General features: G+C 45.3%; 1 protein-coding gene across 2 annotated transcripts in view; it reads right to left on the bottom strand.

Moving 5' to 3' along the window:
- Positions 1–7,869, bottom strand: part of Dnaaf4 (dynein axonemal assembly factor 4) — a 15,548-nt gene extending 7,679 nt beyond the window's left edge. The window contains exons 1-6 of one of the 2 annotated variants that reach the window (XM_021172575.1): positions 7,663–7,869; positions 5,909–6,056; positions 5,237–5,370; positions 4,469–4,694; positions 2,276–2,421; positions 1,269–1,378 (exon numbers count right to left, since the gene is read on the bottom strand). In XM_021172575.1, coding sequence (XP_021028234.1) covers positions 1,269–1,378; positions 2,276–2,421; positions 4,469–4,694; positions 5,237–5,370; positions 5,909–6,056; positions 7,663–7,785 — 887 coding nt within the window. In that variant the 5' untranslated portion in view covers positions 7,786–7,869. The remainder of the gene's footprint in view (positions 1–1,268; positions 1,379–2,275; positions 2,422–4,468; positions 4,695–5,236; positions 5,371–5,908; positions 6,057–7,662) is intronic. The other variant, XM_021172576.1, reaches the window with a different exon arrangement.
- Positions 7,870–13,302: the final 5,433 nt, after the last annotated feature.

Here is a 13,302-nt window from a genome sequence, read left to right as displayed (position 1 = left end):
CTTGCTTGCTTGCTTGCTTGCTTGCTTGCTTGCTTGCTTGCTTGCTTGCTTTGCTTGCTTGCTTTGCTTGCTTGCTTGCTTGCTTGCTTGCTTTGCTTGCTTGCTTGCTTGCTTGCTTGCTTGCTTGCTTGCTTGCTTGCTTGCTTGCTTGCTTGCTTGCTTTTGCTTGCTTGCTTGCTTGCTTGCTTGCTTGCTTGCTTGCTTGCTTGTTTTCAGACAGGGTCTCACTATGGAGCCCTGGCTAGTCTGGAACTCACTATGTAGATGAGCCCCACCTCAAATTAAAGGTGTGTACAACACACTCAGCCTCACCATGCTTTTTAGACAGGGTCTCTCACTGGGCTCTCGGGCTCCTGACCAGGCTAGGATGACCAGGCTAGGATGACTGGCCAGTGAGCCCCAGGGATCCACCTGTCTCCTCAGAGCTGGGGTTAAAAGCAAGCATCATAATCCCAGCTGCGCACAGCACATCTATCTCTCTTTCCCCATCTGTACCAGCAGGAGCTGCTTGGTCTCAGAAAGATGACAGTAGGTGACTTGTTTTTGAAAGCTGTAGGTGTGCTTATGCACATAAAGATGGCTATGCTATCACTAGTGACAGACTCTTTGAAGCTCAGTGTACATTCTGATGTTGACTAAAATGTCATGTGTCTAATTGTATGTCCCATGGCTCCTTTTTTTTTTTTTTTTTTTCTGGAATACTCTATGAGAAAAAGACAGCTGTATGTTACCCCTGCTGGTGTGTGACTCATTATATAGACCAAGCTGTTTCTGCCTCCAAGCTTCTGGGATTATAGGCCTCTTTTTGTAGCATTGGAGTTTGAACCAAGGACCTCACTAACTAGACAAGTGCTATAACACTAAGCTATGTCCCCTGCCCTTTCCCCCCTTTTAAAATTACTTCACTTATTGTTTGTTTGGACATGGGGCTCACATGGTACAGTCTGGGGAACAAAGCCTTAAACCCCAGATCTCCTTTCTCTCTCTCAAGTAGTGGGATTGTAGCAATTCCTTCCTTATTTTGAGACAAGGTTTCACTAAGTTGCCCATGCTGGCTTTCAGTTTGTTGTGTAGGCCAAGCAAACCTTGCTGAGGACATTTTTTTCAATTGATGTTCCCTCTTCCCTAATGACTCAAGCTTGCATCAAGTAGACATGAAAAGGCCAGCACATGGCCTGCCTACCCCAACACACTCATAAACACAAGGTCCAGCTAGTCTTGGAACATGATGAGCCCAGTGTAGGGTGCAGGACACTCAGACAACTCACTTTCCCTTGTCTTTCAACCAGTCTGGATTCTTCTCTTCTTCTTTTAAGTCAAAGAATTCAGGAAGGTCAGTGCTCATGGCTCTCCGTGCTTCTGCTTGTTTATGCAGCCACTACAATGAGAACGCAGTTTGGTGGTGGACACTGTCTATGCTGGCTAGTGCCGTCAACCCAACAGTATATGGAAATCACCCAGGACGTAGGCCTCTAGAATACCTGCGGGATTATCCTGATTGCATTACTTAATGTGAAGAGACTCGTTTAAACTGTTGATGGAGCCATCCCCAGGGCAGGGGCTCCTGGACTGTGTTCATGAGGAGAGGGGTAGGAACAGGAAACACGTATGGTCCCCATACACAATGAGAAGGCATTCTTGCATTAGAACTCTGTGCAATGCTTGCTGGTCTTCACTTTTCAGAGAGAAACACATCAAAGAACTTCTCGTGATATTTCTGCTGACTCGTGCCAATATGGGAGAGCCTTCAGGTTTCTGCTGGATTGAGCCAGTGCTACTGTTTCTTGTTTAGTGTTTTCTATTGAACCAGACTGCTGGTATCCTGACAGTGAAGAGTGGACTCCCGCAAGGAACTACTACGAAACAGATCCACAATGCCCTTTTTCTACTAACCTTCTTTCACCCCTCTCTCTGGTGGTGGGCTAGAAGGGAGGTTAAGTCATTTAAGAACCCTGAATAAAGTAGGTTTAGAGAAAAATCTAAGCACTGTCTCAAACAAAAACAAAGAGAAAAACACTAAAACAAAACATGCAACACAAAACAAAGGAATATAAAACCTAACTTGTTTTGTTCTCCTTTCCTCCTCTCCTTTCTTTTCTTCTCTTTTCTCTTCCTTCCTTTTTTTTTTCTTTCTTTTTTGGTAGAATCTCTCTCCATAGCTCTGGCTGTCCTGAAACTCACTAATTTCCATAGATGAAGCAGGGAAGGCATTCCACCAGCGGTGACGCTGACACTAACTGAAGTGGTGACTGCCTTACTGATACTGTGTGCCTACCTCCTCCTCTTCTGCGACTTGGGATTCCCGAAGTGCAGTTGGGAACACTCGAGGGGTAAAGCTGATTTGAATACTGCCAGCGGAACGAGGCGCAGGGATTCTGTCTTCCTTTAACTTCTCAGGAAATATGTTTTCCCAATTCCTCCCTTCAAAAGCAAAGGCATCCAACAAGTCATTTATTTCTCACTTCTAACTAACACATTGACTTTTAAGATAATTATACACCAAAGCTAGTTCTAGGATTAATAACAAATAATAACAATAACAAAGAAGCAAATAACAAAAAATAAATAATAAAAAAAACCACAACAATAAAACCCAACAAAATAAAACAAGGCAAAGCTAGGCCAGTGAGACAGGCCTGAGGGTAGATGCTTGCTGTGTAAGCATGGCACAAAGTGGAAGGAGCTGGTTGGGCAGTGTACACCTTAGTCCCAGTACTCGGGGCAGAAGCAGGCTGGTCTGTGTGAGTTCAAGGCCAGACTGCTCTAATATAAGGAGGTTCAGACCACCAGGACTACATAGTGAGCAAAGTGAGACCCTGTCTCAAAAAAAAAGGAGGGGGGAGGGAGGACATAACAGGACAACAATTCCACAGAGTGGTCCTCCCACACCTCCAACACACACACACACACACACACACACACACACACGTCATACACAAATAATAGTAACAAAAATAAACCAAAGATGTTTTCTGCAACAGGGAATAGAACATCTAGCATTAACATGGCAGCCAGTCTGTTCTTTAACCAACGACCTGCTACTTTTCTGGGGTTCACTGTTGAGCTTCTGTCTAGTTCATATCCACTCTGGGGGAGGCACACTAGGCAAACCTATGACTGACATGCACACCTCCTCCAATCTCTGTGCCCCACAGCAGTATCTCTACACACTTCCTAAAGAAGGGAGCTTTTCACCCATCTCAGAGAACTGTAAGGAAGCAGCCATGATGATAATGAAAGGCAGACAGTCGCATACGGGGCTCAGCAGACTCAGAGGCTGCCCAGCCTGGACAAGGGGAATGAGGCCAGGTGCTAGGATGTCATCTATAGACAAGGAAGGATGCTGTTAGTTAGAAACACCAACATACCTAAATAACACGCACAGGCTTAGAGGCAAACATTGAAACAGGTGGGAGAGGATTTCAAGAAACAAAGACTCAGAGTAATATACTTTAGAGAAAAAGGAGTGCATATAAATAAGAAAAGGAGGGGCTGGAGAGAAGGCTGAGCAGTTAAGAGCACTGGCTGCTCTTCCAGAGGATCAGGGTTTAATTCCTGGCACCCACATGGCAGCTTACTGTAACTCCAGTTGCAGGGGATCCAATACTCTCACATAAATATGCATGCAGGCAAAACAGCAATGCCCATAAAATAAAAACAAACTATTTTTTAAAAGAAAGAACGAAAAGGTAAAGACATTTTAAAAAATCTATATAGGGCATTCAGGACAGCCCTGGACTACATACAATGCCTTCTCAAAAAAAAAAAAAATGTGTGTGTGTGCATGTCTGTGTGTGTCTCTGTGTGTGCGCGCGTGCGTGTATGTGTGTTGGATTTAGCTCGGGCTCTATAAGCTTGCCTAGAAAAGCAGAAGGCCTTGGACTTGGTTCCCAGCACTAAGAAAAAAACAAACTTGCTTGAGGGATGGTGCGCCATGCCTAAAATTCCAACACTATTGAGGTGGAGGCAGGAGGATCGGAAGTTCAAGGTCTTTGTCTCTATGCAGCAAGTTTGAGGCCAGCCTGGGCTACAGGAGAGGAAAATGAAGAAGGTAAATGAGTTGCCCGTCTTTACCCTGGTTGCGTCCTTACGCCAATTGTGTGGCTCCTGTCCTCTAGCCAATCCTTAACTAGTTCCCAGTGTCTGCCCCGTATTTTGTTGTTCTTTTCAATGCCTCTCTACACCTGATGTTTCCGGTTTGTACAAAATGACTACAGTGTGCCCAGTAAGCCATGTGTGACGGTGAATCCCTACAAGCCAAGCATTTGTGGTTGAGGCCAGCGTATCACATTCCAGGAGGTTCAGACCTACACAGCAAATCCTGTCCCGCCCCTCAGCAAAGGTCTTCCATCTTATGTCTTTGTGTTGTGTCTTATTGTTTATTTTCGGTACACCGGAGCATGGCCTATGCCTGCAAAAAGATTTCTAAAAAGAAAGGAAGGAAGAGAAAAAGACAGGGGCGCCACACCTCTTGTGGGGAAGCGAGTGGGTGGGGCCTTCCGGGGCAAACTCCGAGGTTTTAGAGCTTTGGTCTCTTCAGCTTGCTTTCCCTCGGGCGGTTTCTCCTTCCTCTGGACTCTTTTTTGTCGGTCAGCTTTCTCTTGACATTCTTTCCACGCTTCTAATTCTCTAGTTGCCTTTTTCCGTTCATTTTCTTTCATATCTTCTATTTTTTTCCTCTCTTCTTCTTCAATCTACAAGCATTGTAATTAGCAAGTTCTTTAAAACATTCAAAAAGCAGTGGCTGTACAAGTGGGATGAGTTTGAGTGTCTGAGCCTTGGGGTAAGAGCTTGGGTTTCAGTTTACATTGAAACAGTGGATCCCGCTCGTGTTTGTGTGTGTGTGTTTATGTGTCCATGTCCACACCTCCCCCAACCCACTAGGCTTCATGTAGGAGGCTCAGTGTTGGGTGGGGCTGGGGGAGTGACACGAGAAGTGGTGGGACAGTACACCGGTCAGTGGCCAAGAAGCTGAGGACCTAACTCGTGAGCTGCAGTAGCTGATCATTTGCCTAGCACTCCATCTGTAAACCAAGCTGGCCTCTGACTCAGAGGTCTGACTGCCTCTGCCTCTCAACTGCTGGCTGTTTCACCACAGTTGCTGATGGCTGCGACTTCTGATCCTCCTGTTTCACCTTCCTGAGGAGCCTGGTGGCCTGCACCCCCACTCCTGGCTGCACTACTTCTCTGACCCTGGCTCATCGGCACCTCTAGTGCCCTGGAATCTGTCGCTTACCTTCATCATCTCGCCTAGCGCGTATCTCTGGTCTTCTCGCTTGGCAACAGCTTTTGCTTCTGTGGCCTCTTTTGCTTTCTCCTGTGCTTGCAAGATAGATTTTTCTCTTATTCTCTGCATCATCTCTTTATCAACTGGAATATAAGGAAAAGTACTATGTCGGGATTATGAATGTGTGTGTTTTTTTTTTTTTTTTTGGTCTTTCGAGACAAGGTTTTTCTGTGTAGCCCTGGCTATCCCGGAACTCACTCTGTAGACCAGGCTGGCCTCTAACTCAGAAATCCGCCTGCCTCTACCTCCCAAGTGCTGGGATTAAAGGCGTGCACCACCACCACCCGGCATTAACTTGCTTTATTGAGGAGAGAAGCACTTATACTGATCTGGATAAGACTTCTTTAGATCTAATTTCATAAAATGTGGAAGACTGATGGAGACAGCATCTTTTATATGGCCCAGGGTGGTTTAGCACTGTGATCCTCTTACTTCAGCATCTTAAGACCTGAGAAATGTAAGCAAGCATCACCTAGAGTCACCATGACACCAAGGGGGGAAAAATACTTTTTGAGACAAGGTTTCATGTAGCCCATCTTTCTGATATTGGCTTACAGGCACATACTGAGCTCTCTTGAATGGCACCCAGCTCAAGTGAACAACTTTCCTTTAAAAACTTACCACCGGGCATAGAAAGGCTATCCCACAGAACTGGCTCCTTTTTATACAATGTGAAAAGAATCGTGTCATTTCCAATCTTGGCTTTGCTCTTCCCATCATCTATGGGAGCATAGAGAAACAGCTCAAATAAAAATGGAGGAAAGTTAACCTGTTCAGACGAGAGAGAGAGAGCGAGAGAGAGAGGCATTGAGTTAGTTACACAAATTAAAGACACTGCCACCTTAAAAAAAAAAAAAAGTCTGGGCTGGAGAGACGGCTCAGTGGTTAAGAGCACTTATTCTTGTAGACAACCTGGGTTCTGTTCCCAGCACCCACATGGAAATTCTCAACCCTCTGAAATCCAGTTCCAGGGGATCTGGCATCCTCATCTGAACTCCTAGGGTGTCAGACAAGCACATGGTACACATTCATGCACAGAGCCAAATCTGCAACACACATAAATAAAGGTAAATCAAAAATATTTACAACCATTTATTCCAGAAAAAAAAAAGCAAACATGCTAGGGTGGGGATATAGTTCCTAGTGTGGTGTCCAAGGCCTTTTATCCGGGCACTCAGGAGGTAGAAGCAGGGGGCTCAGACATCCCAGGTCATTCTCTCTCTCTCAGCTACGAAGTGAGGGAGCCAGTTTGAAGCCAGCCCTCCCCCTCTCCATCCCAGTGTGTGTGTGTGTGTGTGTGTGTGTGTGTGTGTGTGTGTGTGTAAAATGTTTCTCAAAACCCCACTGAATTTATTCCAGGCAGCATAATTTAGCAAAGCATATGAGGACGCAATAGGTGAAAGCAAATCTGGGACCTGAATATGTCTAGATGACACCACGCTCACAACAGATTTGTTTTTGTTGTTGGGGTTTTTTTTTTTTTTTTAGATATTTTTGTTTGTTTGTTTGTTTGGTTGGTTTTGTTTTGTTTTGTTTTTTGGTTTCTCGAGACAGGATTCCTCTGTGTAGCCCTGGCTGTCCTGGAACTCACTCTGTAGACTAGGCTGGCCTTGAACTCAGAGATCTGCCTGCCTCTGCCTCCCAAGTGCTGGGATTAAAGGTGAGCACCACCACTGCCCAGCTGTTGTTTTAATGACAACGTTGTGTGCATGTGTGTGGGTCTGAGTGCCATGGCACGCAGGAGAAGGTCAGAGAATGTGAGAAGTTGGTTTTCTCCTTTCTGGGGACGGAACTGCGGCTGTCAGGCTTGCTGGTAGTGCATTAACTCATTGGCCCATCTCAGCAGCTTTAGACTTGTTTATCAACTTTAAGTTGAGGTTTAGCCAGGGATGGGAGAGCATCCCATTAATCCCAACACTTGGAAGTCTGAGGCAGGAGGATTGCCAGTGTGGGCTACAGAATAAGACACCCTCCCCCCTGCTCACACCCCGAGGCTAATGGGGCTGGAGAGATGGTTCAGTGGTTAAGAGCACTTATTCTTATTCTCCCATCCTGCGTGGCTCACAACCATCTGTAACTCTAGTTCTAGGAGATCTGACCCCCTCTTCTGGCCTTCGCAGGCATTTACACACACCTGATGCACACTCATGAATGCACGCATTCATACATTTAATATATACATAGTTACTAGAGATGTGGCTCAGTGGCTTGGCATACACAGGATGCTGGGCTTGATCCTTAGCATAACAAAAATAAATTAATTAAGAGTAAAAAATGTAAATTAAAAATTAACTTTAAAAAGTAAAGCAATGGACACTCTACAAGACAGCTCCTGCTCACGGGGCGCACAGCAACTGCATCTCCGCCCCGCCCACCTTCAGGTAACTTTCCCCACAGAATACGTCAGCATCGCGCACGCAGACGCCCCGCAGAGGCAGAGACAGGAAGATCGTGGCCGGCGTCTGCTGCCAGCTGAACTCGCTCACTCGCACCGGCATGGCGGGACTAGGGACTGCACAGCCACTTTGCGTCGCTAGGAAGCCGATCGGGTTGCTAGGGAAGCGGGGATTGCGAGGTTGCCATCACTTCCGGTCCTTAGGGTCCTTCCGGGTCAGGGGTCCAGTAGGACCCTCCGTCTCCCACCGTGTTGGGTATTGCAGTTGGCGGTAGTCCGACTTGAGTCTGGAGTGTCTGTGTCCCCGCTGCCTCTGAGAGAATGAGGAAGAAGTAGAGCAGGACACGGGAAACGAGAGGGCTCGGGGACCGGAGACTGCCGTGCGCAGGCACTGCTTCCGAAAGGATCCGAGTTCGAGCCTCAGCACCGGTGCTTGGCGTCTCTCAAGCGCCAGGAGCTCCAATCTGAGCTCTTCTGGCTTCCGAGGGCACCGCACTCACACGCAGACACAAAATAATTAAAATAAATACAAATAGTTTAAAGTGACTTTTTGCTAAAGGAGAAGAGAAGCTGTGGTGTGGCTCCCTGGGAGAGGCTGGGTTGTATTCCCAGCTCTGGAAAGGAAAAAGCTTGGAGCTTTAGGATGCAGAGGGATGTGGGTCGGCAGAGCTGGAATGTGTACATTGTGACAGCAAGGCACTTTTAGAGTCAGGACGTTTGGTTTGCTCTGACCATTTGCTGTGTGGTAGCCTGTAATCTCACGACTTGAGGCAGAGCCCTCACTTGGAGACCCACCCTGATAAACACAAATATTCTGTCTCAAAATACAAAGCAACGTTTGATGTTCAGGGGCTGACGCCGTCACCCATCCTGGGAGCACTGGTGTGTACATTCCCTCTAACCCTGGGAAGGGACCTAAACTTCAATTTTTGAGACCCAAAGGCCTCACAATAAACTTTGCTGCAATTCCATAGTAGGATCTATTGGATTTAAACGGATACATTTCCCACTGGACTTCAATAATACACACCGAACTTCAGCTGCCAAGAAACGTGAAGGCCGCGTAGTTCAGCCCAACGTCCTTCGTGCCATGTGCATTGTTAGCAGAAAAATAACCGAGATCTTTCATTTATTCTAAATGCTCCTTCTACACTACTTCCTTAGGCCCAGTTGCTACATTACGGAAATCTGATGTGAATGATAAATGTAATTAAGTACTAGAGAAGTTATTTGCACATAGGATGCTGCATTTTAAACTAGAAATAAAAAGTTTGGCGAGCATTTAGAGAAATGTTTAAACTCCAGCGTAATTTATTGCAGAACGTTGAGGATCAGTAGAGTTGGCGTTAGTATCTCTCCCTTCCTGATTTTGACCTGTTTCGTCAGCAGACCGTTATCTCAAACGTCTGATCCTTTGTCAGTCCTGAGCTGAGAACCTAACAGACCCTGCAGATTTGTTTCACTTTCATCCTGCTTTTTGCCATTTCCCTCTTTTTATTCTATTCTTGTTCTTAGCTCGTTGTCTCAAGCTCTTGTGTCTTTTCTGGCCTCTACAGGCACTGTATACACACACACACACACACACACACACGCACGCACGCACACATACACACACGCACATACTTTAAAATAAAAAATTGGGGCTGGTGAGATGGCTCAGTGAATAAGAGCACNGACTGCTCTTCCAAAGGTCCTGAGTTCAAATCCCAGCAACCACATGGTGGCTCACAACCATCCATAATGAGATCTGACGCCCTCTTCTGGAATGTCTGAAGGCAGCTACAGTGTACTTACATATAATAAATAAATCTTTTTTTAAAAAATTTAAAAAGGGGCTGGAGAGATGGCTCAGCGGTTAAGAGCACTGACTGCTCTTCGGAAGGTCCTGAGTTCAATTCCTGGCAACCACATGGTGGCTCACAACCATCTGTAATGAGATCTTGTGCCCTCTTCTGGAGTGTCTGAAGACAGCTACAGTGTACTTACATATAATAAATAAATAAATCTTTAAAAATAAAAATAAGAAGTCAGGCAGTGTGCCAACACACCTTTAGTCCCAGTGCTTGGGAGGCAGAGGCAGGCGTCTATTTCTGAGTTCGAGGCCAGCCTGGTCTACAGAGCAAGTTCCATGACAGCCAAGACTGCACAGAGAAATCCTATCTTGGAAATCCAAATAAATTATAAAAAACTAAAGGACTTGATGGGTTGAGGAGGTAGCTCAGGTGGTAGAGAGCTTGCTTAGCATGCTCAAAGCCCTGGGTTTAATCCCAGCACTACACAAACCAGGTAGGTGTAGCTGTGTGTGCTGAAATCCTAGAACTTGCAAAGTGGAAACAGGAAGACCAGAAGTTCAAAGCTAACTTCTACTACATCCTAAATTTGAGGCCAGCCTGGGCTGCATGAGACCTTGTCTGAAATAAAATACAGCAGAACTATCTGGCAGTAGTGGCTCACGCCTTTAGTCCCAGCACTAAGGAAGCAAAGGCAGGCAGATCTCTGAGTTCAAGGCCAGCCTGGTCTATAGAGGGAGTTCCAGGATAGGCAGGGTTACAAAGAGAAACCCTGTCTCAAAACAAACAAACAAACAAACAAAAACAAAAGTAGAACTGATGTTTATCAAAAAGCATAATATTGTTAATTTTTTATCTGACATATTTCTTCAAAGCTTTTCAACCCAGGCATATAAGCCATCTCTCTGTAGCTGAACAAGCTGAGCTCAGCACACTGAGCAGGAGAGAACAGACTACGGGGAGAAACGCCTTTCTGAAAGGGGTCGGAATTTGGGACAGCCTAAGAGAAGGAAGTTTCCAACTAGATTCAGTGCTTCCAAAATTGAGGTAATCCCTTTGCTTATCCCACATCATGCTATATTTGACACATTAAATATTCTAGGCTAAAGAAACTTTGTCGCCCCCCCCTCCCAGTTTTTTGAGACATGGGTTCTCTGTGTATCCCTGACTGTCCTGGAACTCACAGAGATCCACCTGCCTGTGACTGTGCCTCTGGCTCCCTAGTATTGGAACTAAAGGCATGTACTACCATTGCCTGGCTTAAACTGAAGGAATGTAAGAAAGACCCTTTAACTGTCTATAACCCAGTCTTCTCTGAGACAGATCTCATAAGATCCTTCTGTGAAAAAAAAAAAAAATGTCCTTCTTAAGGCCTCCCCTTTTCTGGAGAGGGATGGGGGTAAGGACTGGGAGGAGAGGAGGGAGGAGAAACTGCAGACAGACAGATAGATAAAAACAATGTCCTCCCTTAGGGCCTAAAGAGACAGCTCACCAGGTAACAGCATTGACTGCTGCTCTACAGAGCACCCAGCACCCACAAGGCAGCTCATGACTGTCTGTAGCTCCAGTTCTAGGGAATCTGATGCCATCTTCTGGCCTCAAAAGGCACTGCATGCATACGGTGCACAGACATAGGCCAGGCAAAAGATTCATACACATAATATAAAATAAATGAAATCTTTTAAACCTGGAAAGCACCTAAATATTTCTAAAGTAAATACACAAACAGAATATTATATAGCAAAACAAACAAGCAAATTATTGCTGTACGCTAAATGATGACTGAAAAAAGGAAGTTTTAAAAAAAAAAAAAAAAGGATTCTTAAGTAGCCAAGCCTGATAACGTGAGTTTAAGGTCCAGGACCCACATAGTCAAAGGAGAGAATTCTGACCTCTAATAGATAAAACAAATAAGCATCGTATATAAAACAAAAGGTTCTTTTTAAAAATTACTATTCATTCGTTCATTTTAGAGACACCATGTAGTCTAGGCTGACCTGGAACTTGCTGTATAGCTCAGGCTACTGATTTGCTGAGCCCTCTCACCCACTGTTTCCCTACCCCTCTTTCATTATGTAGTCCAGGCAAGCTACATAATGAAACTCTGTCCTTCTGTCTGGAATACATATGTGACTACACATCTGACTTACTAATCCCAAATTTTAAAAATTTAAGAATATATGACATCGGTCTGTAGCCCAGGCTGGCCTCACACTCACAGAGATCTGCATGCCCGTTCCTCTGCATCACAAGTGCTGGAATTAAAGGTGTGTGCCATCACGCCCACTAAGTCATTTCTTTTAAAATTTATTTGTGTTATGTGTTTGGGTGTTTGCCTGCATTTTTGAGTACCATGTTCATGCAGAGTCCACAGAGGCCAGAAGGAGGCATCAAATTCCCCTGGAACTGGAGTTACAGATGGCGGTGGTGAGCTGCCATGTAGGTGCTGGGAATTGAACAACATTTGGAAGAGCAGCGAGTGCTCTTACCCATCTCTCTAGCCCCTCCTAACCCCACACCCCCAAGCCCCCACCTCACACTTCCACCCTGCCCCAAACCACCTTCTTGATCCTGGTGTCTCCCTTGCATGGCAAGTATTTAGTTGTATCTTTCTGCATTGCATACAATATTAAAGTCACACAGATTTAACCTTCTACCTCATCTCTGTTCTTTGAAGAAAAGAAGTGTACATAGCAGGACCTGACCAAAAGAATTCACTCAATCAGTGTCAACTCCTGGCAACCTCCAGGCCAGAGCCTCCCTTAACCTGCTGATGGTTCCACTTCATTCAAAGCCAATGCACTCACCCCTCCCCTTCCTAATGAAAGTTCAAACTCTTCAAAGAACCAGGCCTTCTCCTTAAAAACTACCTTTATTCAAGAGAGTCTGGGACAGAGTAACGCCAGAGGAGACAAACTGACAAGTTGTTCAAGAAAGCCTACATTCAACATTTCCACTAGCAGTGAGCCTAAGTGGGACGACAGTCCTTGCACAGCACAGATGACACACGTGTCTCCCTGAAAGCAATGGTGACGAGACCGTAGTCTGATGGGAAAACAGACTCTCTGCTTGTCTTAAAACTTTAGACTAAAACACAAAGGTGGGGAGGCACGCTCAGTGTTAAACTCCTGCATGGTGTTGGGGGCAGAAGGGGGTTGAGCAGAATGGAGAAACTGTACAGGGTCAGTATCTCCTAGGAGAGATACTTATAATTCCAAATGTATTAGATTTAACCCTTGAGAGACTTTAAAATAAAAACTACCCACATTTGACCAAGTTCTATCAGTTACTGCGCTTTCAGTTTCTTTGAGAAGTGTAACCCCGTGTATGAGCCATGTAACGATTATAATTTGGAATGATCTAGTAATCACTTTATTATTTTGTTGTTATTACATTGTTATTTTGAGGCTGCCATCTCACTCTGCATACCTGGATGGCCTGGAATTCACTATGTAGACCAGGCTAGCCCCAAAATTGCAGGAGATCCTCCTGCCTGCTTCCCAGTACTGAAACAAAAGGTACGTACTACCGTGCCCAGCCCTGATCACTTTATTAATTCATAGTACTACTTCCTTAAAGCTTTATGATTAAATAGAAACACTAAAGCCCTTAAAAGGCTGTTTGTTAGATTAAACCCCTAAGATGTGCTACTAAATTTTTTTTAACACACACACACACACACAAAGGCCTAGGAAAACATGGACATTCAAGTCAGATAGAGCGGGATTGGCCACCATGTAGCATCTTTAAGACTGAATGAAGCTGGGTGTGGTGGCGCACGCCTTTAATCCCAGCACTCGGGAGGCAGAGGCAGGTGGATTTCTGAGTTC

Source organism: Mus caroli, chromosome 9 (assembly GCF_900094665.2).
Source record: "Mus caroli chromosome 9, CAROLI_EIJ_v1.1, whole genome shotgun sequence".
NCBI classification, from domain to species: domain Eukaryota; kingdom Metazoa; phylum Chordata; class Mammalia; order Rodentia; family Muridae; genus Mus; species Mus caroli.
Note: the sequence above shows the minus strand (reverse complement) of the source record. Positions and strands in the feature narration are given on the sequence as shown.